At 44.6% G+C, this 25641-nt stretch overlaps 1 protein-coding gene across 1 annotated transcript in view; it reads right to left on the bottom strand.

The window, feature by feature from the left end:
• RYR2 (ryanodine receptor 2) overlaps nt 1–25641 on the bottom strand; it is a 2714825-nt gene that overhangs the window by 1334003 nt on the left and 1355181 nt on the right. The window contains exons 25-26 of the mRNA XM_069234403.1: nt 19514–19673; nt 14899–15046 (exon numbers count right to left, since the gene is read on the bottom strand). Coding sequence (XP_069090504.1) covers nt 14899–15046; nt 19514–19673 — 308 coding nt within the window. The remainder of the gene's footprint in view (nt 1–14898; nt 15047–19513; nt 19674–25641) is intronic.

Here is a 25641-nt window from a genome sequence, read left to right as displayed (position 1 = left end):
CCCAAGGAGTAGATTTCTCTCCCTCAGGAGTAGAATCCTCATTTGAAGTTTGAGCAGGGGGTAGCTTTTTACCCTTCCTGCCTTTCTTTGCAGGAGCCTCCTGGTCCATTGTTCCAGGCTACAGGTCTCCTTGTTCTTTTTGCTTTTTGGCCTGTGCTTTGGTCAGGTCAAATATATGCCCAGGGATGCCCAGCACTGCTGCATGGCCCTCCAACTCCACTTCAGCCCAATCTGAAGTCTCCAAGTCATTACCTAGCAGACACTCCACAGGTAGACCAGAGGACACTACAACCTTTTTGGGGTCAGTCATGGGGTAGCATACAGTGTTGTTGTGAGCATAAGTCACTTGGTACATGTGACAAAGTAGGTGTTGCTTAGGTGACACCAGTTTTTCAGTCACTATAGTGACACTGGCACCTGTGTCCCTGTAGGCCACAGCCTCAACACCATGTATCAAGGGATGCTGCCTGTACATACCCATATTAAGGGGACAAGCAGCTAGGGTGGCAAGGTCAATGTCACCATCAGAGACCAATACAGCCTCAGTGGTCTCCCTGACTGGCCCAGAGCCCACTACAGTCCCCAAGGTGAGTCCAACTACACTTTTGGACTGACTACTGCTACCACTATTGTTGCACTGTTAGGGGCACTAGGGGTAGAAATGGTAGTAGTAGTGGTTGGAGGCTTGGTGCTTTTTTTAGGGCAGGTGCTATCACCTGCCCTGTGGCCTTTTGGCTTACATATGTAGCATCAGGGTTTCTTGTAGGTAGAGCAAGAGAACTTAGACCCACCCCCCAGAAGAGTTTTGTTTGTCCCCACCATTGTCCTGATTCTTACCTGATGGAGCTTTGAATTCTTGGGGAGACGTCAGATTAGACTCCACCAGCTACTGATGCAGCTGATTAGAAATGCAATTATAAAGAATGTGCTCTCTTAAAATCAGATGGTATAAGCCCTGATTGTCACTCACTTTGCTTCAATGCAACCAGCATTCTAGAGCTTTCACAGAGAAGCCCACAAAATCTATCCAGTCCTGAGAGGACTTCTTTTTAGTCTCCCTGAACTTGATCCTATACTGTTCAGTGGTTAACCCAAATCCATCTAAGAGTGCATTCTTAAGTGCTTTGTAATCATCTGCATCTTCATCTGTGACAGTGAGGAGTTTGTTTCTGCCTTTGTCAGAGAAGAGGAGTCACAAGATTGCTGCCCCTGTCTCCCAGGGACTCTCTGTACTTTACAGGCCCTCTCAAAGGCAGTGAGCAACTTGTGGATGTCATCTCCCACCTTGTAAGGTGGGACTATCTTACTCAGGCTCCTAGAGTTGTAAGAGTCCTCCCTGACCTTGGTGTCCCTGAAGTTTTTGTTGCTGCCCCCATGGGGAGCTAGCCCCAGATCCTGTCTCTCCTTCTGCAATGCCAAGGCCTTCCTATCGGGGGATACCTGCTGCAGTCTAGGTTTGGCCTCCTCCAGCCTCAGCTTTCTGAGTTCCCTGTCTAGAGAATCCTCCCCTGAGTTGGAGTGGTGGGTCCCATCAGACACTGATGAGACATGGGTATTGACAGATGAGGAGGACATATCCCTCCTCCTGGACACCCTCTGTACCAACCCCTTTGGATTAAAAGTGGGCCTACCTGAGTGACCCCCGCCCATTTTCACTACCTACAGTACTCCTAACAGGGCTGTGGCGATCCCCAGATGTTTCCTGACCCTCCTCAGTGTAGCCCAAGTCTACTCTGTCTAGGATTGGAGGGGCAGTTTCTACTTCTTTCTCCTGCTAGCTGCCTGTGTTTTCCTGGTCAGTCTGGAGTAGTAACCCCAGAAGTAGACACTTGCAGGTATTTCTCCCTTTCCTCAACTTCCTGTAAGCACACATCTCCTTCAACACCTGAAAAAACAGCTCTCATAATTACAGTCTGGGACCTGAGTGTAGGAAAGTACCCTCTTTTTGCCATGGTTACCCCCATTGTCTGCTTGATGTCAGTGTGCTTGACTGTGTTCACTGGGATCCTGCTAACCAGGACCCCAGTGATTACGCTCTCTCTCCTCTAAATTTGGTAGTTGCATACAGGTAACCCAGTAGTTCACCCACAACTGGCATACTGGTGCCCCCTTATAAGTTCCTAGTATATGGTACTTAGGTACCCAGGGCATTGGGGTTCCAGGGGAGCCCTATGGGCTGCAGCATATCTTTTACCACTCATAGGAAGCCCATGCAAAGGCTTTTGCAGGACTGCCATTGCAGCCTGCGTGAAAGGGTGCATGCACCCTTTCACTGCCATTTACACTGCACCAGGTCACTTATAAGTCACCCCAATAGCAGGCCCTCCAGCCCTGAGGGAAGGGTGCAAAGTACCTGTGTGTGAGGGCACCTGTGCACTAGCAGAGGTGCCCCCACGACCTCCAAGACCATTTTCCCAGACTTCGTGAGTGCGGAGACGCCATTTTATGTGTGTACTGGACATGGGTCACTACTTTAGTCCAGCTACATGATGGTAACTCCAAGCATAGGCATGTTTGGTATCAAACATGTAGGAATCATACCCCCATGCTCTTGCAAGCACTGGTTGCATGATCCCATGCCCTCTGGGGGCTCCTTAGAGGACCCCCAGTACTGCCATTCCAGCCTTCTGAGGTTTTCCAGGCAGCCCCAGCTGCTGCCACCTCTAAGACAGGTTTCTGTCCTCTGTTGCTCAAGCAGCTCGAGCCCAGGAAGGCAGAACTAAGTATTTCCTTTGGGAGAGGGGTGTTACACCCTCTCCCTTTGGAAATATGTGTTACAGGCTGGGGAGGGGTAGCCACCCCAAGCCACTGGCAATGCTTTGAAGAGCACATTTGGTGCCCTCCTTGCATAAACAGTCTACACTGGTTCAGGGACCCCAGTCCCTGCTCTGGTACGAAACTGGAGAAAGGAAAGGGGACTGACCACTCCCCTGTCCATGACCACCCCAGTGGGGGTGTTCAGAGCTCTTCCAGAGGGTCCCTGGGTTTTGCCATCTTGCAATCAAGTTTGGCAGGGAACTCTGGGAGCATCTGAGTGGCCAGTGCCAGAAGGTGATGTCAGAGCCCTCCTCTGATAGGTGCTTACCTGGTTAGGTGACCAATCCCCCTTTCAGGGCTATTTAGGTCCTCTCCTTTGTGTGGTTCTTCAGATTCAGATTGCAAGACTCCAGCAGAAATCCTCTGCATCGTCCACTTCAACTTCTCACCAAAGAAAGTGCATCTGGACCATCCAGGAACTCTACAAACTGCAACAAAGAAGCAAGACACCTTCTGCAACATTGTATCTTCAGCTTCTGCCAGCAACTGTAACTGTTTCCCTGTCATGCATCCTCTGAGGACAGCCCGTCTTCAGGCTGCACCAGAAGAGAGAAGGGATCTCCCTTGGGGTGAAGGAGTCACTCCCCTGCTTCAGCAGGCACCTGCTGTGATGACGACCAGCTGTGTGGACCCCCTCTCCTGCTGAGTGCCATGGATCCTGCATCCCGGGTGGTGAACTGAAGTGGTCCCGATGGTCCTCACATACTACTGTCCAACTTAGGTGGAGGTAAGAGCTTGCCTACCCACGCAAAACAGTCCCCGCTGCACCGCGTGTTTTGCAGTTGCCAAGGCTTGTTGGCATCCTTCCATGAAGTTCTTCATGCATCTTACAGCTCTGACCCCCAGCATTCTATCCTGTGATGCACAACTCCCTGAGTGGTATTTTGGCGACATGGGTGCCTTTGTTGCAGTGCTGCATGAGCCTCTTTTTGAACCACCTTTGTCCCCTGCTGTGGGACTCCTGTGCACGCTGCCTGGTCTTCTGTGGGCTCTCTGAATTGCTGAGAGCCCCCTTCGACTCCCCGTCCTGGGTAGAGTCCACCTGGTCCTTCCCGGTACCGGGCAGCACCATCTTCCACTAATCGCGAGCTGTGCAGGTGCCAATGCTTGTTGGCAGACTCCACCACTGCAAACAAGACTGCAGTCATTCATCCAGCAATGGGACATCATTTGCACCAACCAGGAACCCAACTCCGTCTTCCTGGGTGCAGTACTGACTGTTCTTCTTCACCAGTGGTTCTTCTTTTGCACCTTCATCCAGGTTAGCAGGGGCTCCTGTTCTCCCTGGACTCTTCTGTGCTTCTTAGACTTGGTCGCCTTCTTCAACAGGTCTTCAGGTCCAGGACTCCACTGTTGGTGTCTTGCAGTCTCATCTGGTTCTTGCATAATCTTCTTTCTCATGTCTGTATGTGTTCTGGGAAAGCTACTGTGTTTTACTCCTGCTCTCCTGGGCACTGGGGTGGGTTCTAGTACTTAACTTCGGGGTTTCCTAGTACTCCCAGCTCCCCTCTACACACTACACTTGCCTAGGTGGGAGACCGACATTCGCATTCCACTTTCTTAGTATATGGTTTCTGCTCTCCCTCTGCCCATTTCTAACTATTGTGATTTTCACGAATTGCACTGTTTTCTCCCTGTTTATATGTGTATTCCTGCATACTAGTGAATTTAATTTGTGTATTACTTACCTCCTAAGGGAGTATAGTCTCTCTGGTATTTTTGGTATGTGTGTCACCTAAATAAAGTACCTTTATGTTTGTAACACTGAGTATTTTCTTTCATGTGTGTGAGTACTGTGTGACCACAGTGGTCTTGCATGAGCTTTGCATATCTCCTAGATAAGCCTTGGCTGCTCAGCTGCAGCTACCTCTAGAGAGCCTGGCTTCTAGACACTGCCTACATTTCACTACTAAGGGATAACTGGACCTGGTATTAGGTGAAAGTACCATAGGTACCCACTACAAACCAGGCCAGCCTCCTACACTGAGTTGTATTTTCCACTCAAGGCATCTTGCTAGAGTGGTGTGGGTGCACCTGACTATTCTAGCAACTAGACTCCCTGAAAGTTTGAAGAAAGGGCTATGCTAGACCCCCAACTTACCCAGACTAAGAGACTAGTGATCCTGATCACTAAGTGCTGTGTGTTCCTAAAGAATAGTAGTGGACTTTCCTTTGGAAAGTTACTGGTGACAAAGTGGTAAGGCAATTGCAAGTGTCTTATCCCACTGATGCCACAAATGTAGGAAGCTGGCCTGGTGTGTGGTGGACAGCTATGGTGTTGTCACCCTATACCAGGTCCAGGTATCCCCTATTAGTGGATTGTATACAGTGTCTAGGAAGCCAGGGCTCTCTAGAGGTAGCTGTGGATGAGCAGCCAAGACTTATCTAGGAGACATGCAAAGATTATGCAATACCACTATAGTCACACAGCAACTTATCACACAAGAAAGAACACATAGGGGGTCATTCTGACCGCGGCGGACGGCGGTCGCCGCCCGCCACGCGGTTCCCGCCGAAAGACCGCTCCGCGGTCAAAAGACCGCGGCGGTCATTCTGGCTTTCCCACTGGGCTGGCGGGCGACCGCCGAAAGTCCGCCCGCCAGCCCAGCGGGAAACACCCTTCCCACGAGGACGCCGGCTCAGAATTGAGCCGGCGGTGTGGGAAGGTGCGACGGGTGCAGTTGCACCCGTCGCGAATTTCAGTGTCTGCTAGGCAGACACTGAAATTCTTTTTGGGGCCCTCTTACGGGGCCCCTGCAGTGCCCATGCCATTGGCATGGGCACTGCAGGGGCCCCCAGGGGCCCCGCGGCACCCCCTACCGCCATCCTGTTCCCGGCGGGAGAACCGCCAGGAACTGGATGGCGGTAGGGGGTGTCAGAATCCCCATGGCGGCGGAGCGTGCTCCGCCGCCATGGAGGATTCTCAAGGGCAGCGGAAAGTCGGCGGGACACCGCCGACTTTCCGTTTCTGGCCGCGGTTGAACCGCCGCGGTCAGAATGCCCAGCGGTGCACCGCCAGCCTGTTGGCGGTGCTACCGCCGACCTCCGCCATGGCGGTAATTACCGCCAGGGTCAGAATGACCCCCATAGTGTTACAAAAATAAAGGTACCTTATTATAGTAATCAAACACTAGATTAATAATAGGCAGTCCCCCCAACTGGAGGTAAGTACACACTATATATACACACACATTAGCAATCAGAAAATAGCATAGAAACAACAAGCATTGGCAATACTTAGCAAAAATAGAGAGGGTCCTAGGGGAGGGCCAAACCATATACTAAGAAAGTGGAATGCGAGATGCACTCCCCCACCCAAGTGTTGTAATTTGTTAGTGATTAGATTAAGCATTAGCAGAAGACATCTTGTATTTAGCAACTATTGTGAACATTTTGCAGAATCCATTTTGTATTCATGGCACCCATTTTCTCTGCCACATGCTGCCATGTGCTCTGTCCTACCTTCCTGTTAACTACTCTTGAAAATCTGTCTAGTGACAAGTTATATTTAGCATCTCCCACTTTCGCACATGCCCAGTAAGATCTGCAGCTGTTAGTAATTAGTAACAGACAGTAATGTGTCAACTAGTCCTTGAAAACTGTTAGCCCCTCCTACCTGTCGACTGTGCATTTCCATGTGACCTTATATGTATACAAGTCTTGCTTCTATAATTGTACCACCTTCTTTTAGCCCCTGCGTGGGTATAAAAGGACCATGCTCTCTTAGTTCTGTGTGCTACTTCAAACATTACCGAAGGGTGCTGTTTGAACTGTAGTACCACCTCATGAGGTTTAATAAACTTAGTCTTTTATTTCAGTTTCTGTGCCAACTTCTTCCTATATGGTCTGAGGACTTTGTGCAGAGAAGGGCGAACCCCTTGCACTAGTAGGCCTTGCTGAGGCTTACTTCAACACAAGGATGTAGAGTTATTAGAGGGGAGCTGGAAGAGCTAGGAACCCAAAGATGTGTGTACCTGAGTGACTCCCAGCGGCCAAGAGAGCAGAGGTAAGTACCTGGTCTTCCCACGGACTAACAGGAGGAATTGGAAAAAGGATTGTACAAGAGCAGGACCAGACAAGAAGAAACCAAAGGTGGATTCTTGTGGGAGAGGACCTACAAAAGAAGGGGACAGAGTCCAGTCCACAATGGAGTGTCCAGTGGGGGCAGAAGCCACTACCCACCCTTCTGTGGATGCAGATCCAGGTCGATGAGGGGAGAAGAAGACCAGCTGTGGAACCCAGGAGCTGAAGAGTAGTCCCTGCAACAGTGCAGGTGGTGTCCCACATCGGTTGTTGGGTTGCAGATGGTCAATGGTGCAGGAGAACCACCAACAAGCCTTGGCAAATGATAGAGAAGCAAAAAAAGAGATGCAAGGCTGAAGAAGACCAGCAAGGCCCAGGGGACTTGACCCTTGGAGGGGAGTCCAAGGTGACCCTCAGCAGTTGGGAGAGCCAACAGAAGCAGTCGCAGCCCCCACAGACAATCTACTGCCAGCAGGCACAGTAAGTCGCAGTGAGGCCCAGTGAGCACACCTGAAGAGGAGTCCAATGTCGCTGGAGCAGCAGAAAGAGACTGTGCTTGGCAGGAAGAAGTGCTGGGTCTCCTCAGAGCCTGAAGATCCCTTGGAGCTAACACACCTTGGTAGCTGCAAGAGTAGCGGTGCACAGGGGTTCTGTCCTGCAAGGAAAGGCAAGGGCTTACCATCTCCCAAGTTGGACACCTGGCAGAGAGGACCAAGGGGACCACTCCAAACTACCATCTGTGATGCAGGATCCATGCAGTTCCAGAGGAAAGCAGATCCACGCAGCCAGACTTCATTGCAGTTGGTGCCTGCAGGTGCAGGGGAGTGACTTCTTCACTCCAAGGTAGATTCCTTCTTGCTTCTTAGTGCAGGCTGAAGTCTCGATGACCTCAGAGGATGCACAGCCGGGGAAATGTTGCAGTTGCTTGGTGGAGCCGGGGAATTAATGTTGCAAAGCGAAGTAGTCGCCGGGGTTGCAGCTTGTCAGTTCCTGAAGAGTCCGGTTGTGGCCAGAAGATGAAGTAAACAATGTAGAGGAGTCTTGGTGGAATCTTGCATGTCAAATCGGGGGACCCACCATCAAGGGAGTCCCTAACTAGCCCTTAAAAGGGGTTTGGTCACATAACAAGGTGACCGCTGATCAGGAGGGGTCTGTGACGTGACCTGTCTGACTTGGTCATTCAGATGCTCCCAGGGGCCTCTGCACATCTTGGTTTCAAGATGGCAGAATCAAGTGGCCCACCTGGAGGAGATCTGGGCATCACTCCTGGGGTCACTCCCCTGTCCTTTGTCTAGTTTCACAAGGGCTGCCCACAAAACCCCAGAGGACTGGTAGGAGCAATAATGGGGGTCCTCTAAGGAGCCCCCAGAGTGCCTGGAATCATACAACCAATACTGGCAACAGTACTGGAGTATGATTCTTACATGCTTGATACCAAACATGCCCAGGTTCAAAGTTACCATTATGTAGCTTGACACAGGTAGTGTCCAGTACACGGGTAAAAATGGCTTCCTTGCACTTACAAAGTCTGGTGCAATGCAACTGGAGTTCATAGGGGCACCTCTGCTCATGCATGGGTGACCTCACACACACAGGGACCTGCACCCTGCCCTCTGGGCTAGGGGGGCTAGGAGGGTCTACTGTAGGGTTGACTTACAGTGACCTGGTGCAGTGACCTGTGGATGCACCTTTTCACGCAGGCTGCAATGGCAGGCCTGCAGACACACTTTGCATGGGCTCCCATGGTTGGCACAATACATGCTGCAGCCCATGGGGGACCCCTGGTGCCCCAATGCCATGGGAAGCTAAGTACCATATGCTAGATACTTATAAGGGGGCACCAGTATGCCAATTGTGGGGTGTGCAAAGTCCTAGGCAACCAAATGTAGATGGAGAGAGCACAATCACTGGGGTCCTGGTTAGCAGGAACCCATTGAAAATAGTCCAAGCATACTGAAAGCAAGCAAAAAGTGGGGATAACCATGCCAAGAGGAGGGTACTTTCCTACACACATAACTTCCAATTAACCCTCTCATGCCAGACTTTTAACAGGGTTTTTAATTTTCCGAGCTGGATCAGGAGTTAAACTCATGGGAGTTGCTTTTTGTGGCTTCAAAGAGCTTCTACCATAGGCACTACACCATTTTCACCTTTGACATTACTTTCACTATGTTTAGTGTAATGGTCAATCCGAGGCTTTGACTGTTCTTGACATAGGTTTTGTTCAGCAACGACTCACAATCATTTTCCACTATGCAATATTCTGTTTCACTATGTCAGTCATGAGCTTCCACCATTTCCTTATATTGTTATGAAATCTACTGTGCAAGCTGATACTATTGACAGCAAACACGTTAGTAAATCAGAAGTCTTTTGTCCTATCGCCAATGGTGACAGATCTCACTTAAACAGTTTGGTGAACAGATTCTTGGAAGTGACAGAGACAGAAGAAAATGGTATAACATGAGTCCTTAAGATTGAAATGTTTCTCTTAGCCAACCATGGTATAGTGGGAGTAGACAAGGAGAAGAGAATTAGGAAGTGTATTTCTTGAAGACATTGTAGCCCCTCCCATAGGTTTCTCTAATCCATCCCATAGATTTCCCTGGTCCATCCCATAGGTCTCTCTAGCCTAAATAAGAGGTATCTCTCGAAATTGTGAATAGAAGATTTTGCTTGTGCAAAACACTTTCGTAAATGGGATCCAACGTTCTTACATCCAGAAGATTAGCATTCATATTTTTGGAAGGAACTCATAAAATATTACATGCAGCTAAGCTGATAAAATGTATCACACATTTTCAGTAGTTCCCTGATCCTAATATAAATTGGAATTCAAAAGTTAATAATGGTGAAAGAGCGTAGCCTGGCTGTGCCACTACGTTTCTGGGAAAAGAACGTGAAACTGTGGTCATTTTCTAGTGGTCACTTTTTTTATAACATTTTGTACGATTTTACATAATTTCGGCACTGCAATGTATATTCTCAAATACTCTTCAGAATTAGAATAGTGAGGTTTTAGTTTAAATGATTGGGCAGGAGAACTGTATTTCGGTGACCAAGAACCACATGCTTTTTCTGATTTTCTGCATTGTGTCAGTCAAGTTTTAGTCTTGTATATGCTAAGTAGGTTTAACATTGTACAATGCTTTACTTCTCCTTTGGTGATTTTATATATTTACACTATGGTTTTGAGACTCATTTATGTATCACTAACTTTGAGTCTGTAATAAACCCCTTTTAATCCTATGAATTGACTCCAGATGTTATGATGACATTTGGGTTGTACAGAAATAGTTCAATGGATTTGGTAACTGTTACTCTTCACCCCTCAGAACTGAGAAACAAAGATTCATCGGACCCCAGAATTAGCTAAAGGGCCCCAAGCTCTAGCAGATGGTAGCAGAGGATGGTTCTCTTTCCGAAGTGGAGAGAACTGGAACCATGTTCTAGAGTAGGTAGTCCCGAGAGCCCAATTTATAGTGTCCATGCCCAGAGGCAGAAAATTGGCAAAGTGAGAGAACAGCGGAAGAGAGCTGATCTGGCGGCGGACTAGTGTGTATTAACAGGATGCGGAGTGCAGCAATTCACGATTAGATTGCGGCGGTTGTTCAGTTGAATGGTGCTTTGCGGAGATAGTTTGGATGTTGTATGAGTATGATAATTTAAAGAGAAGTTGAAGTGGTTATCAGGTCTGATGTGGCCTAAGATCCTGGGATAGTTTAAAATGTGCAGAAGACACCATAGTATATTGTTTGCTGAAGATTTGCGGTCATTGTAGGACGTCATCAATGGCAAGGTTAAATTAGAAGTTCACTTTGAGTTAATGTGAGAGAATTGGTATGGTGGATCTTACTATGCAGACAGAAACTGTACTGGTTCTGATTTTACCCCGCAGGTCGAGGTTTCATCAAAAGTGATTACAAACTGTCTTGTGTGATTGAAACTGTTCATTCTTTAGTAAAGCAGACAAAGGTTTATTGAATTGTATTTTGTATGTGTGTGTTGCTTTGGATAAAGTGTGTGTGAAGATTGTAAAGGAGGGGGAAGTGCTGCGAAGAGCGATTTTTACGTCACAGTGTGCCGCGCTGGTATAGGTCGGTTGGTGTGGTAGTGGGTTGCTATTTGTGGGTGAGATCATAGGGTGCGGCATTGTGATTGGTGGTTGCTGTAGAGCAAGGGATTGTGGATACGGCACTATTTTGAATTGAATTGAATTAATGCGACAAGTTTGGAAAAATGAAGTGTTTTAAAGTAATACGAGACATGTTTAGAGGAGTGCTTATATCCCTAGTAGGAAGTGGGAAGTGGTGCCCCCGAAGGTACACCAGGTCATTATATGGCGACAAATGCAGGGCTTCATACATGTGTTTGGCTTTATCTATTGTACAAGATCACAGTAAAAGGATGGTGCATTGAGAGAACCGAAATTTGGCACATTTAATGTGCGTATTAATGAGAATTTGAGGAAAGTGCCATATTAAATGAAGCCACCTCCTAGACCTGCACAATGTGAAACGGTCAACGCTTGGGAACGTGCTGCTCATGCAAAAGAAAGAGAGAAATACCAAGGTAGGATAAAGGAAGCTGTGCGGAGTTATGCAGATGCTAGTTGGGATGCTGACCAGAAGAGGTGGAGAACAGACATGCTAGAGGGAGTGAAGCTGTATCCAGCTTTGACTACTGATGCGACTGAGGGAGGAGGGAAAAGAAATCAACATGAAAACCGGAAGAAAAGAAACCAAAAGTGTGGATAGTGATGGGGATTCTGGAGATAAGCTTTTGGAAGTGCTACTTTCTCAACGTCCACCCCCTTATAATGAAAATAGGAATGAAAGTGGAAACCAGAATGTTGTTGGTAGCAGTCCAGTTGCTATTATGAGTGCCCCAACCAATTCGACCCCTAGTCTGGTGAGAGTTCCTTCTAGTAGTGTGCCTTGTGGGTCTCAGAGAGTAGGACAGGGAGTACTGTGAATGCTCTTACAGTTCCAGTAACTATTGGTCCAGTGGTCCCTATGTACAAGACAGAAGGTCCTGGGAAAAATATGTACAATCTGAATGTACCTGGTAATGCTGAAAGGCAGAGTGGAGTCTCAAATGTTTCAAGTGCGAGGGATTGTATTCCTTTAATTCCAACTCATGCTAGTACTCCATGTGGGGCAAGCGCAGTTACAACTATCGACGTGTCAAGATGTGCTTCCATAGGTTATCAAAAGATGCAAACTCATACTACTCATGTATGGAAACCACCTATGAATCAAAGAAACGATTCCACCCCAAAAATTCCAGTGGTTACACGATCTACTAATGCTAAAGAGATAGATGAAAGGGTACAATTCTTGAATGAGAATACTCCATCTAAGGAGGGGACGAGTACAGAGGTGAGCGAGGGAATGTTCCTAGCACCCCCAAAGGAGAGAATTTTAGATGTGACCAAATGAGTGGCGGAGGTGGACACGATGATTGTCGGAAATTTTGGGTTGGAGGGGCTAGATACATATCAAGAAGATGAACTTGCTTTCATGTGTAGGGACATTACCAAACGAGCAGGCTAAGTGCATGATAAGTTGGCAGAATTAGCACAAAAATATGAGGTAGACCTGAACAAAACAAGCAACTTGCAAATAAGCTATCAGGTGTGTTTTAGTGACAAAGATATCTCCGAGATGTGGACACCAGGATTAAAGACCCAGATTAAGGAACTGATTCATAACATTAGGAAATGGAATGAATTAGATAAGTGGGAGACCAAATGGGCAAAAACGAAAGTAGTAAAGAAACCTTCAGGTGAACCACCTTCGATTGGGGCAGGGGGAAGTGTTGAAGCTTCCCCTTTGAAATACGTATCTGGGGGAGGTTATGTTCATGTGCCATGGACCAGGGGTGATCTTGCATTATTTACCAATGACTTCCCAACATTGCGAGGGAAGCCAGTTGAATGGTACAAACAGGTTGAAAGGTTTGTGAAGATTTAACAGATGTTGTGGGTTGATTTGAACATGTTGTTTGATACTGTCGTTCCCAGGGATTTATGAGCGGAATGTAAGATAGCTGTTCACTGGCCTGAGAAGGAACCACCTAGGAATCTAGTAACAAAGGGTCCCTCACTATTGGTTATGAAGAAGTACCAGGAGGTCAGAATGTTTCTGAAAGGGAAGGTGTCCCCTCAGGATGTTGATTGGGTCAAAACTGACCAGACAAATCAAGAACCAAAAGAGTCGATACATGCCTATTATGAGAGATTGTTGCAGGCATCCAAACAGTATAGTGGTTTGGAGACTTTAAAGGCAAAGGATATGGAACATTTTGTGTTGAGGTTTGTGACGGGAGACCAGATTAGTTTGATGATTCAGCAGAAGTGATCTGTTGGCAGAAAAAGCCCATTGATGAGATTTTGAGTTGTGCAAAATACTGCTGTGATGAAATAGTAATGAAGCACAAAAAGCTCAAGGAGAAGTTGATGCTTGCTCAAATGAAGGCAGCTCAGGGAACTAGCCAGATGCTCATAGGTGTGAGTAATGCAGGTGCAATGCAAGGTGTATATCAACAGTCACAGAATCCAACACAAGGTAGATGTTGAGGTGTCCCAATAGATCCTAGTACAGGAATAGATCTAAATAGTTTAAAAGGTAAACAACTTGTCATGTTTGCAACAACCTCGGACACTGAAAGTGGGAATGTTGTTTAAATCCTGCTAACCAAGCTCAAAATGCAGGGTTTGTACCTTCACAGAATAATAATTTAAACCTGATGCAGGGAGTCCAAAGGCCCAGGAGTCAAAATTGCAATGTGCCCCAAGCCCCGACCATGCACGTTCCTCAACCTCTGATGCCACAGAAAAATGCTACTGGCATATGCCAACATCTAAATCAAGGTCTGAGGATAAATGCAAATGGAACGCAGAATGGAAATTCATTCCAACAATATCCTTTGTTTGATACAGGCGAAGGAAACGGCTCTGGTCAGTCAGCCTGATGGTGCCTGAGAGGGGAGGTAGACTGTGTACTTGGCGCAGCCATAGAGGTAGACCAGAGTAGACCATTTGTAGATATGGAAGTGGATGGTAATCCCATATACTTTTTGGTTGACAATGGTGCTACCCATTCTACCCTAAGAACAGTAGAAGTCCCAAACCTACCCCTCTCAGGAAAAACAATCCAAGTTGTTGGTGTAGAAAATAAATAGATAACAGTTCAGGAAACTGCCCCAGTTTCAGTTAAAATAAGATTGTTTGAAGACAAGCCGAAGTTCATATTATGTGATTGTAGACCAGTAAATCCCTTGGGAAGAGATCTGTTGGTGAAATTAAATTGTGCCATTTATTTTACCACAGCAGAAATAGAGGTTCATACTCAAGATGAAGATGCTGCCTTTAAGTTGGTGAAAAGTGAAGCATATTGTACGTTAACAGTTGATGATCTGCCCTTGGATTTGAGGGAAACTGTCAAGCATGAAGTGTGGGATTTCTCAGGGAAAGAAGTTGGACTGATAAAAGGTGTAGAACCTGTCCGAATCACTGTCAAACCAAATGTTGAGTTTCCAAAGACTCTGCAGTATAACCTGACCCCTGAGAGGACTGCTGGAATAACTATCCTATCATAGGTCTTTAGAAACTGAACGGAAAGTACAGGATTGGTTTCGGTGACTAAGAACCACATGCTTGTTCTGATTTTCTGCATTGTGGCAGTCAAGGTTTTAGTCTTGTATATGCTAAGTAGGTTTAACATTGTACGACGCTTTGATTCTCCTTGGGTGACTTTGCATATTTACACTATGGTTTTGAGACGCTTTTAGGTAACGTTGACTTTGAGCCTGTAATAAAGACCTTTTAACGCAATGAATTGACTCCGGATGTTATTATGTGACATGTGAGTTGTACGGAAATAGTTCAATGAATTTGATAAGTGTTACTCTTCTCTCCTTGGAACTGAGAAGAAAAGATTCATCGGACCCAGAATTTGTGAAAAATCCCCAAGCTCTATCAATGGCATTCTGAAATAAGATAAGAATTGTTTCAATAACCAAGCACAAGAAGTGACATATATCCAGTGTACGCACCATGGTCTTGATCCGGTGCTTCCAAGTTGTACCCATAGCCAATCAGGGTGCGGACCGCTTCCCGCAGACTGTCTTTATTTGACTTTTTAGTGCGATCATCCAACAGCGCATACGGAACAAGACGTGGGTTTCTTCGGTTCTTCACATCCTACAAAACAGGAATAAGTGACTTCACTCATTACTGTATATTTGACATTGTTAAATAAAACAATAGTTGTTCTTTTATGAAAAAAGTATAAAATGTCTTCCACTTATACCTCCAAGAACTTCGCCTGAGCACTTACAATAAAAGAAGGGGTGGATAGTTCCTTTAAACTGCACATACTAAAAAATAATTTTTATGCAGGAATTAATGCAATATTTTAAATAGTTGAGTCACATTGGCTGTGGGGAGAGGGACAAATGTCATTAGTGTGGTAAACATTAGTTGCACTCTCACCATAAATACAGAGTAGTACACATATTCTTACCTCACAGTTTTAAAAGGATTTTTCAAAGCTCATGCAATCTGATTTAACTACTTTTCAAGGCCAAGAATGTTTTAAATAGTAATTGACTCAAGTCCGATACTGTCAATGTATCATCATTTTATGGAGCAGCACATGTAAAAATGTTGCACAAGGGAAATTACGTTCTGCACCTGGGTTCACATGATAATTATCCATAATCTGGTCAGATCCACTTTCCAAAAATTATAATCTTATTAATAGAGATCATTTAGGTATGGAAAAATCCATTTGCTAAAAAAGAAGATGTCTCTTGGCTGTTACTGACAGACTAGGAACCGCATTAAGAAATAACCCACTTGAGCTTGCCACTCAATGACTGGCAATCCCAGAGGAAAGCCCAAAAAACTAAAGGGCCCTGCATCATGTTTTGACCCGAGCCACTCAAAAGCTTCAGATCACAATGGGAGGCATCAATTAATTTGGATTTGTCCAAATGACATGATACAGATTTCCCTAAAGCATTATGGAATTATATGTAGTTTCATGTTATGGTCTATATCTTGTGAAATGCTTTAAATGCATCTGAAATCTGTTTAAAGTTTATACGTTGTTTATATTAACTTGCTACGAATGATGAGTACATAAACTGAGAAGGCAGACATTTATAGAGAAGATGTGATTGGCACAACACAAGATAACAATTGTATAGCCAGTTCATTAGGTGGAAATGGCATCACTGGAACTAGGTCCATATTTAATAATGCTTTTACCAGATTTGCATCACGTTTGTGATGTAAAGCAGGTGCAGAGTATTTCGGTGGGATTTACTATTCAATGCAAACTAGGATTTGTGTTGAAAAGTATGCACTACTTTGCATCAAGGGTGGGAAATGGGCGTTCCCATGCAGCCCCCTATGGTTTTGACGTAAATCTATCTACTAACAATTGTAGATGGGATTTGCAGCAAAATCTTGATCCTCCTCGAGGCTGCCATAATGAGGAGAAATGTTTTCATTTTTTATTTTTCCAACTTCGTATGTGTGCTGCATTTTACAGCACACATACCACGTGGGAAAATATCAAAGGATAGTTTTTGAACTGAAAGGGTCTCCTTCCTGTAAAAATAATATCCTTTAGCGAATGGACACACCCTTACACTGTGGTGCAAAGACGTGCGTTGGTTGGCACATGGCAGACAAAAGTATCCTAATAAATATGGAGCATTTATTCTCTCTCCCTATGAAGCAAGGCAGAGCAGCAACAACTATTATTAACAACTATTTTTAAAGGTAGGGAGGATGGAATTTGGTTTCAGTTCGAGACACGATTTTCCAGTGAAGGAATTCTAATATCATCTAAAGCTTTAGAAGACATCGATGTCATTGAGTAGGAAGGTGATGCTACAGTAATGACAGAAGATGTTGACTCAGGGTGTAGAGGATTATGAATTGAGAAATATGAATGACCATTTATGGTTTGTAAGGCTGCATCCCAGCCTTACCTTTCATTGACATAACAGACAGGCTATTATATCTGTAGCTGATCTGCTATATTCAAGAAAGTCTCTGTTAATGCCTGTGAAGTAGACCTTAAGACAGACTGGATTGTGGCTGAGACGTGGGCCCCACTCTCACTGTGTCATAGCACTCAAGCTATACCCTACCGAGGAGGTCTAGATATGCCAAAATCAGTTTAGGATTGCTTCTGTTTACATTCAGACCCAGCCGGGCAGTTTATCAAGACCAAGGCTCGTTCCTGACTGAGAAAACATGGTAGGCTTAAAAGCGAAAGACTGGATTGTGGCCTAGAGTAAATATCAGTAGCTGAGAATAATTCAAGCAGTCCGCCCACACTCTTTTGTTTGTTCTCCTAAAAGGATAATAGTAGATTATTCTGTACACGAAGAGAGCACAGAGGTGCAAGGAGAATGCTCCACTGGCCAGCTGAGATACGCATTGCATAACAAGACATTAAAACGTATTCACTGCACTGAAGGGGCATGAAATCCCAAACAAACCATTAACAAAAAAGGATGAGTCCCTGGTTTAGTTCAGCTCACCAACCCTAAAGATCTTAACCCCAAATCACCTCAACATTTGAGTGATACAGGGCTCAAGCACACAAATTTACACAAGCTTTGTTGAAGCGGGTCATGATAACAGAAAATTAACATTTCTGTATTCAGAGGTTGCCTCTTCAATCACTTCACAAAAGAACTGAATTGTGCATGTTGGCCATAAAGGGTATCTGAACACCATTCCACGATTACCACTCAAACTGAAGTTGGTCAACCTCAGCTAACTCTACAATTTACAGACACATAGATCTGTTATCTTCAGCAAACTAATACCACCTTATGTCACTCCACTGAATAATTTCTTATCACTGACCTTAGCAACACATTAAGATCTAAAGATAGCACACCGATAGCATAACTAATAACTAAGAAATAGTAAATGTGGTTGCCCCAATGAGCGACACGTAGGAGTCTTTATCCATCCGTTAAACACCGAACGAATAATGGTTACCACCTGCGGTCACTTACTGTTATTCTTGTCTCTTCTCTCTGTTACATGAACAGCAACCTGAAGTAATCTATGCTTTTAGGTCCTTCGTACAATGTTTCTTTATCGAAGACTCAGGTTTAACCATGGGCACTGAGTAACCATATTTAGATAATGCTGATATGGGTTGGGTAAATAAAAGACAAGGCCTCGAGCAAGAATTGAAATATTGGCTTGTGTGTCTTGTTTCTTACTGGGAAGTCAGTGTTTGTAGTGTGAGAAGGAACTGACCGATCTTTAGGTCACTGTTTGTCAAAACACTGATAATAAAATATCTTCTGACATAATTATAGTGTACTAGCCATAGTTTACAAAACTATTACTGCACTGGTTGTAGACTTTCTAATATTAACTCCAACAGGGTGGTATTTGTTTAGTGCTGTTATGTGTAATAGACGCTGCCAAGTTTTGCCCTAACTTCGGTCTCTGATTACCCACTGTCAATCCTGTATGGCAACCCTGGATGTGCTCGCCTCAGTAGTATCATAAAATCTGTCAGCTGACCTTCATTTAGTAACAGTAACTTGCTTAATTGTGCTTAATGCTTAAAAGTGTTCAATCTGTAAAAAAATATAAAGTAAGTGGAGAAACCAATGATTTCTAAGAAACTCGCATTGGTGCTGCTGAATGTCAGGATTGCCAAATCTTGGTTTCACCTCGTGCCTCTTTCTCCCATCACGCAACACTCTCAGGGGGTCATTCCGACCCTGGCGGTCCATGACCGCCAGGGCCGGGGACCGTGGAAGCACTGCCAACAGGCTGGCGGTGCTTCCTGGGCCATTCTGACCGCGGCGGTAAAGCCGCGGTCAGAAGAGGGCAACCGGCGGCAACCCCTGGCCCAGGGAATCCTCCATGGTGGCGCTGCTTGCAGCGCCGCCATGGGGATTCCGACCCCCCTCCCGCCATCCTGTTCCTGGCGGTTTTTACCGCCAGGAACAGGATGGCGGGAACGGGTGTCGTGGGGCTCCTGGGGGCACCTGCACTGCCCATGCCAGTGGCATGGGCAGTGCAGGGGCCCCCTAACAGGGCCCCATAATGATTTTCAGTGTCTGCTTTGCAGACACTGAAAATGGCGACGGGTGCCACTGCACCCGTCGCACCCCTACAACTCCGCCGGCTCCATTCGGAGCCGGCTTCATTGTTGAGGGGGGTTTCCCGCTGGGCCGGCGGGCGGCCTTCTGGCGGTCGCCCGCCGGCCCAGCGGGAAAGCCAGAATGGCCGCCGCGGTCTTTTGACCGCGGTGCGGTCATTCGGCGGTGACCGCATGGCGGGCGGCGACCGCTGCCCGCCGCGGTCAGAATGACCACCTCAGTTTCTTAATCACACTTTTGGAAAATATTTTTCATCACTGCTTTCTTTCTCTTGCACTCTTTTCCTATGTCTCTTTCAAACTTCTTTTGCACTCTCTCTCTGGCTCTAGATCAAAGTTTGACGATGAAAAATAGGTTCAGGTCCATAAAAATGAGTGTCGGTGCCTACTACCTGGAAGCACTGGAACAAGTTAAGCGTTGGTTATGGGCATCATTGTACAGGCTTGGCTTTAATTTTCCCTCCAGTAAGCCGCATGCATCTCTCTCCATTGGTTCTCAAAGTGACACTCACCTGCTGGATTCCATATGTCCAGCCCTGCCTGATGCGATCTCGGGCCCAGACGTTGTGTGCATTTTCAGCCAACTTGTCCACCAGCGCCTCTTGTGAAGTGGTTAGCTTGATGAAGGTGAGATCCAGAGGAGCAGGCGTGTATGCGCTTGTCAGCTGATAGCTGTATCAGAGACAAAACATATCATTTTTTGTCAAGTCCCGTGCAGTTGCAGAAAATTCCAGGAACATTTTTATCACTAGGCAAAAGAATTGTTCTTCTTTAACTTAGAGCAATATATAGAGCTACATTTACATGCATGCACCTCAATCTCTGCAGCCAAAAATGAAACCAACGTCAACCAATAGAAACATTAGCTATCTGCCTGGTTGCTAGCCGAAGAACATAGAATATAATGCACAGCGTGAGATACACATATGGACACCACAAAAGGAGGGCGTATATTTTATAGAGCAGTCCTAGATGCATTTAACACAGTATTTATTTATGATATTGATAGGTAGCATTACAGTCTTATTCCTAACTCTTCTTTGATTTGTTTCACGTCTATGCACAACTAAGGCTGTTTAGAAAATGACGGAGGTCTTTCTAAGTGCCAAGAAACTTCAGTAATACTGATGCTTACTCGCTCACATGAAGCTGTAATCGCTGAGGTGCGTCCGTCCTAAAAAAACGTATCTCACACATTCATTTCACACTAGCATCATCGATTTGGCCAGTGCCTAATTTATGGAAAAATAGGCACCAGGCCCAAGATATTTCTCAAGAGACCACTGCAGTCTGCACCATCTTCTCTCTTGCAATTATGATAATATGGACTATTCCTGGCCACACAAAGATGTAAAAATGGCCTGCAGCTGCTGGTATTATTCTTTTTTATGTATTTTGCAATGTTAAATCACCTGTTTATATTTAACAATAGACAAACATCGCCACCATGTGGCAGACTTTGTTATATATGTTTCGATGTTAAGAAATAAGTGACATTGCCAGGCACCTGCAAACACCGTCATATATTAAGCACTGGCTTTGATTCATTCTCAGGGAATCTCGTCACTCGTAAGGTTGATGTCCATTGTTAATGCATTGTCATGGATTAGTTATGTGTATTCGGAGCCGGCTTTAGGGCGATACGAGAGGTGCAGCCGCATCGGGTGCTGACCTGGATTGGGGGGGGTGCTGACCTCAGGGGGGCGCTACGTTTAGCAATGATTTACAAAACTTGTGATTTTAAAGCACCTGCGTCCAGCCTTCAGGAAACAATTGAAATTTCAAGATACCGCTTGTGATTAATGTTCCGCTAGGGAGGGAGATGTGAGTTTTGTCTAGCGGCAGCTTTGACTCGCAATGAAATGAACACAGAGAATAATATACATGCTGCAAAGACCTGAACTATATTTTATGTGGGTAGCTGAGTAGATTAGTAAAGCCAGCCTTTACAAGTGCTCTAAAACAAATGAAATGTGTGTGAGAGGCGCTTTGGAGAGGTGCGGGGACACATTTCCCGGGTGATCCGAGGAGGTGTCCATGAGGTGGTGAGGGCACCAAAAAAGACTGTCGCACAGGCTGCCACCAGTGCTAAAGCCGGCCGTGTGTGTATTATGTGGCAGAATATAATTCTACAAAATACTGTTTACATACGGCATTTACTTAAATTATGCAATTCCATATTTATACTTTTATTACACAGTAAATGGATGAATTACTACAAATGTATGTACGTCTAACCTACAGCAACATATCTGAGATTAGACATTGGTTACCAGCCAGGATTCAGTGAAATTTAAAGTAAAAAAATCACAATGAGACAAGAAAGAAATGCACTTACAAGATGAACACCGCTCCAGCAGAGAAATGTAACTGTTGAAGCAGCCATACTTTGCATAATTGATGCAGTGGAAATACATTATGCATTGCCACATAAATAATGAAGAAGGGTAAACAAATTATCCTTAGAACACATTAAAACCGTTTTAAACGCAGAAAAAAATGAAAAAAAATGTCAAAAGAATCAGGTGCACCTCAATGACAGTTTTCATGCATTTAAGGATAAATGTTGCAGTATATGCTCAGGGCGCATTCAGAAGAAATCACTAGGAGGTGCTGATATGTTCTAATGGTGCCCAACAATTTCAGTAACTTGATGCTTAGCGGCTACTTTAATCTGCTGATTTTATATGATATGGGCTAAATTAATTTAAAGAGCATACTGCAATATATTATTACATGCACTACACCAGACTAGCTAAAGGTTTTGCAAATAAATTGCACTAATGATACCAAACCTTCAATTACCACTATGGTAAATCGGGTGTTCGATTTTACTGTTGTGTAGGTGGCAGAGCGGCACAGTTGACACACTCTTTCTGGGTGTAATTTGGCCTGCCATCCTATGTCCGGCACCTCTTTTATTCTCTCCCCCACGTGACTGCGGGGGTCATACCACTATTCACTGTTTACTTGGGGCCACCACCAGAACACTGCTGTCCCGGCACTCTAAATGGTGGGACCTGACATGCAATAACCACACCATGGCAACACTTTCAACAGAAAAATAGCTTATTTGGCTGGAATTGGTGATTGTGCACCAATACCGAAAGGGTTTCCCATATTTCAGGTAGTGTCCTGCAGATATAACGTGCTAGGATGTCACTGTCAAAATGTGTCTGCATAATGCAAGAAACTCTGAAGAACCACTACTGTGTATTGCGTAATCCCAAATAGAACAGAAATCATTTTCCAACCAAATCGGATTATCAAAACTGCATTCAAACGACCACATTGAATGATGGTGAACTTTTAGGTGGTATACAAATTTCCAATTTAGAATAAATTCAACAATGAGTGCTGAGGTTGCAGAGGATTGGCGGTCAGTGTTTTACCCCAAACTATAACTTCGTAGGATCCATTTCTTACTCGAAGATCACTGCCTGAAACTTACAATTTTTAAATGGTGACGAAGGTGAGCCTGTAGAGCAAACAAAAGTGTACAGAGTTTCAAAAGTTGGACATGATGGATAACTTCAATGGGCTAAGGGAATTTACTCCTTAGCAGTGCTCTAATTTGTGAAGCTGCTTGCCACAAAGGATAGTTCTACAGAAATAGGTGATTATTTGAAGCCCTTTCTACGTACACCCCAGAGTCCCTCTTGCTCTCTTATATGCTGGGCAATTCTGATGAGTTACATTATAGACCAGCAGAATAATGGGCAAACAGAGTAGCCTCTACAGAGCGGGTGTAATATGGTATTTGTGGCCTACTCACACTGCATCCTATTAGCTTTTTCGCTGTCGCTAGGACTAAGGACCCATGGCCTGAACCTGAATGTGTGCCAGAACACCCTCAAAAGGGAGAGGAAATAGAACTGCATACCAGCTGAAGGCCCAGTGTTCCTTGGTGGTGGGGGTACAAAATGCAGATCATCTGTTGGGTGGATTATCTGAAAATATGGACACATTTAAAACATTTACACATTACAATACAGCTACTTCCTGATGAAGGAATACAGAGCTGTGAAATGTTTGGATTGAAAACTTTAATAGCTATAGCAATTAATTGTGTATGTCAAGATTATGGTAGTAAAAACTTGTAAAAAGGATTACTATTAAGATCGAATGTTGCAAGATTTTATTGCCAAAGGACTTATGTAAATAATGAACTCTAAACAATGTGAAAACCTTGGGGCAGAGATTGGTGTTTTGACCGATTTTGTCTACATCATTTTTGGGGGGGATTTGTTCACTCTTGTTGAAGGACCAAGATAGTTCAGTCAAACAACAAATAATAATCAAAGAATCTTAAAAAAGAGGGGTGTGACTAGGACACATATAAATAGCAATAGTGTGTCTTGTCTCTTGCACAGAGTCACAATGTACTCGAAAGCTATTCATTCTCTGTTAGGACTGATGTGCAACTTAGAATTATTTGGGATATTATTTACTTTCTTGAGTGAATCTGTAAGAATCTCAAGGTATATTCACTTTAGATGGTCTTAACACGAACAACTGAAATACCTGAAATAATGCTAATGATTCAAAATCTCCTGAGGGTTTTTATCTCAGCTAAAAATGCATAGACTTTTCAGGTTCACACATACATTGAATGAATAGGGCAATCATTTCACATTATGAATTTTCCAGGCTATTGCAAATGGTAACTGACATACTATCTATTGGGCTGAAAAATGCAAAATCTAACATTTCATATGCAGAAAGAAATGTCTAATGGCTAACCTTTAATAAACCTAGTCATTAATTTGCAAAAATGAATACCTGCCAGTCCCATTTCAAGCCAGACTATGATGATTTTCGTCAGAAGAAGGGCGGGGGAGTAAACCAATTGTTCCAAGATGGCTGGTAGCTAGAGCACAATGTCTGGGTAATCTGCATGCCCAGTGACACTTGCAGTAATGTTTTGCATAGTGAGATGGGGAAAACCTTCCACTAAATTTGGTCAGGATGAATGATTGTATTTTACTGATCCAGCCACAATGGGACAGTTCTCAACATCAGATTCATGATAAGTAGTGCAGTGAGACTTTTCAAGTTTCTGCTCACGGAAGGTTTGCCTGCAATGTGACATTATTGTGCTGATGTTCCACCCCATCTTTTTTTCAATCCCACATTTGTTGCTTCTATTTGCTTACTCCTACATCAGCTGTCGCTTGTGAAAACCCAAGAGTGAAATGTGGGAACTGATGCAGTTCCTGTAGCTTGTTTTTGCTATATTTGGGGGCAACAGAGGTCTTTCTCAATGTGTGCTCTCCCCTTCTACTGACGCATGCTGGATGCAGGTCTGATGACAATCCTGTGGCGAAGCAAGTTAGTTTCCATTTTAGAATGTACATTTTAGCTTTACTTCTTTTTCTAATGGTGACTTTTTACATGTTTTTACACAAGCACGATAATGTGCTGAGAAGACACTGTACATGCAGCTTATTCCTAGTAAGTGTTTATGTCATGTAATCTGTACACTCTGTCCAAGGCTATGCACATCGAACCAGATGCCCTTGTATTCTGATTGGCCACTGGAGACAACACTAAGCCTCCAGACAAACCATCACATCAGTTCCGCACCTTTGACACAGTGCAATATGAACAGTGCTTTTATTATATAAACTGCCTCTGTGCTACATTCAGCAGAGGAGCACTTCTGCTGGGATTATCCTGTAACATGGTGCACTGTGACTGAGATACAACTCTTCTGACTCTGCTGCCCATCCTGCAAAGGACGATAGCCTACACTACATCAGACCGGCTTCCTGGCACATCATACCCAGATATGGGGAGGTAGGATAGGGTAGTCTTTCCCTAAAACTTTTGTCGTCCTCCTACATTTTTGCTGATCTTGATTTTGCTGACCTTAGGACTCTGTGCACTTTACCACTGCTAACGCCTGCTCGAGTATTTGTGCTCTCTCCTTAAAACATTGTAACATTGGCTTATCCCCAACTAGCATATTTAATTTACTTATAAGTCCCTAGTAAAGTGGTACTATATGTGACTAGGACCTGTAAATTGAATGCTGCTAGTGGGGCTGCACCACTGAACATGCCACCCACTTAAGTAGCCCTTTCAAACATGTCTGAGACCTGCCATTGCAGCCTGTAAGTGCAGTTTCTACCTAGCAAAATAACCCTTTTGCGAGGCCCAAACCTTCCTTTTTAATACATATAAGTCACCCATATGGGGGCCATTGACAGCCCAGAGGGCAGGGTTCAATGTATTTCAAAAGTAGGACATGCACTTTTAAGTTTTAGAAGTCCTGGTAGTGAAAAACACTTAAATTTGTTTTTAAATACCGCAAGGCCTACTTCTCCCATAGACTAACATAGGAGGTACCTAATTACATCTTATAACCATGATTTCCAAATGGGAGTACATAAACAGTTCATGTTTGCTGCCTATGGGATCCTAATTTAAAATCCTAAATTATGGTGAAGTCGAATTTAAAAATGCCACTTTTGGAAAGTTGGCATTTTCTTGCATCAGTCAATTTTTACCCTGTATACTGTATCTGGTCACATGACTGGGGGGTGGTGACAGTCGGGGTTTGTGACAGTGCTAGCACAGGTGTTTTAATAAAAATTATTAATGAGTGTTTATGTATTTTGAATAATAAGTTTATGTA

Source organism: Pleurodeles waltl, chromosome 5 (genome assembly GCF_031143425.1).
Source record: "Pleurodeles waltl isolate 20211129_DDA chromosome 5, aPleWal1.hap1.20221129, whole genome shotgun sequence".
Classification (NCBI taxonomy): Eukaryota; Metazoa; Chordata; class Amphibia; order Caudata; family Salamandridae; genus Pleurodeles; species Pleurodeles waltl.
The sequence above is the reverse complement of the archived record's forward strand: the minus strand, read 5'-3'. Positions and strand labels throughout refer to the sequence as shown.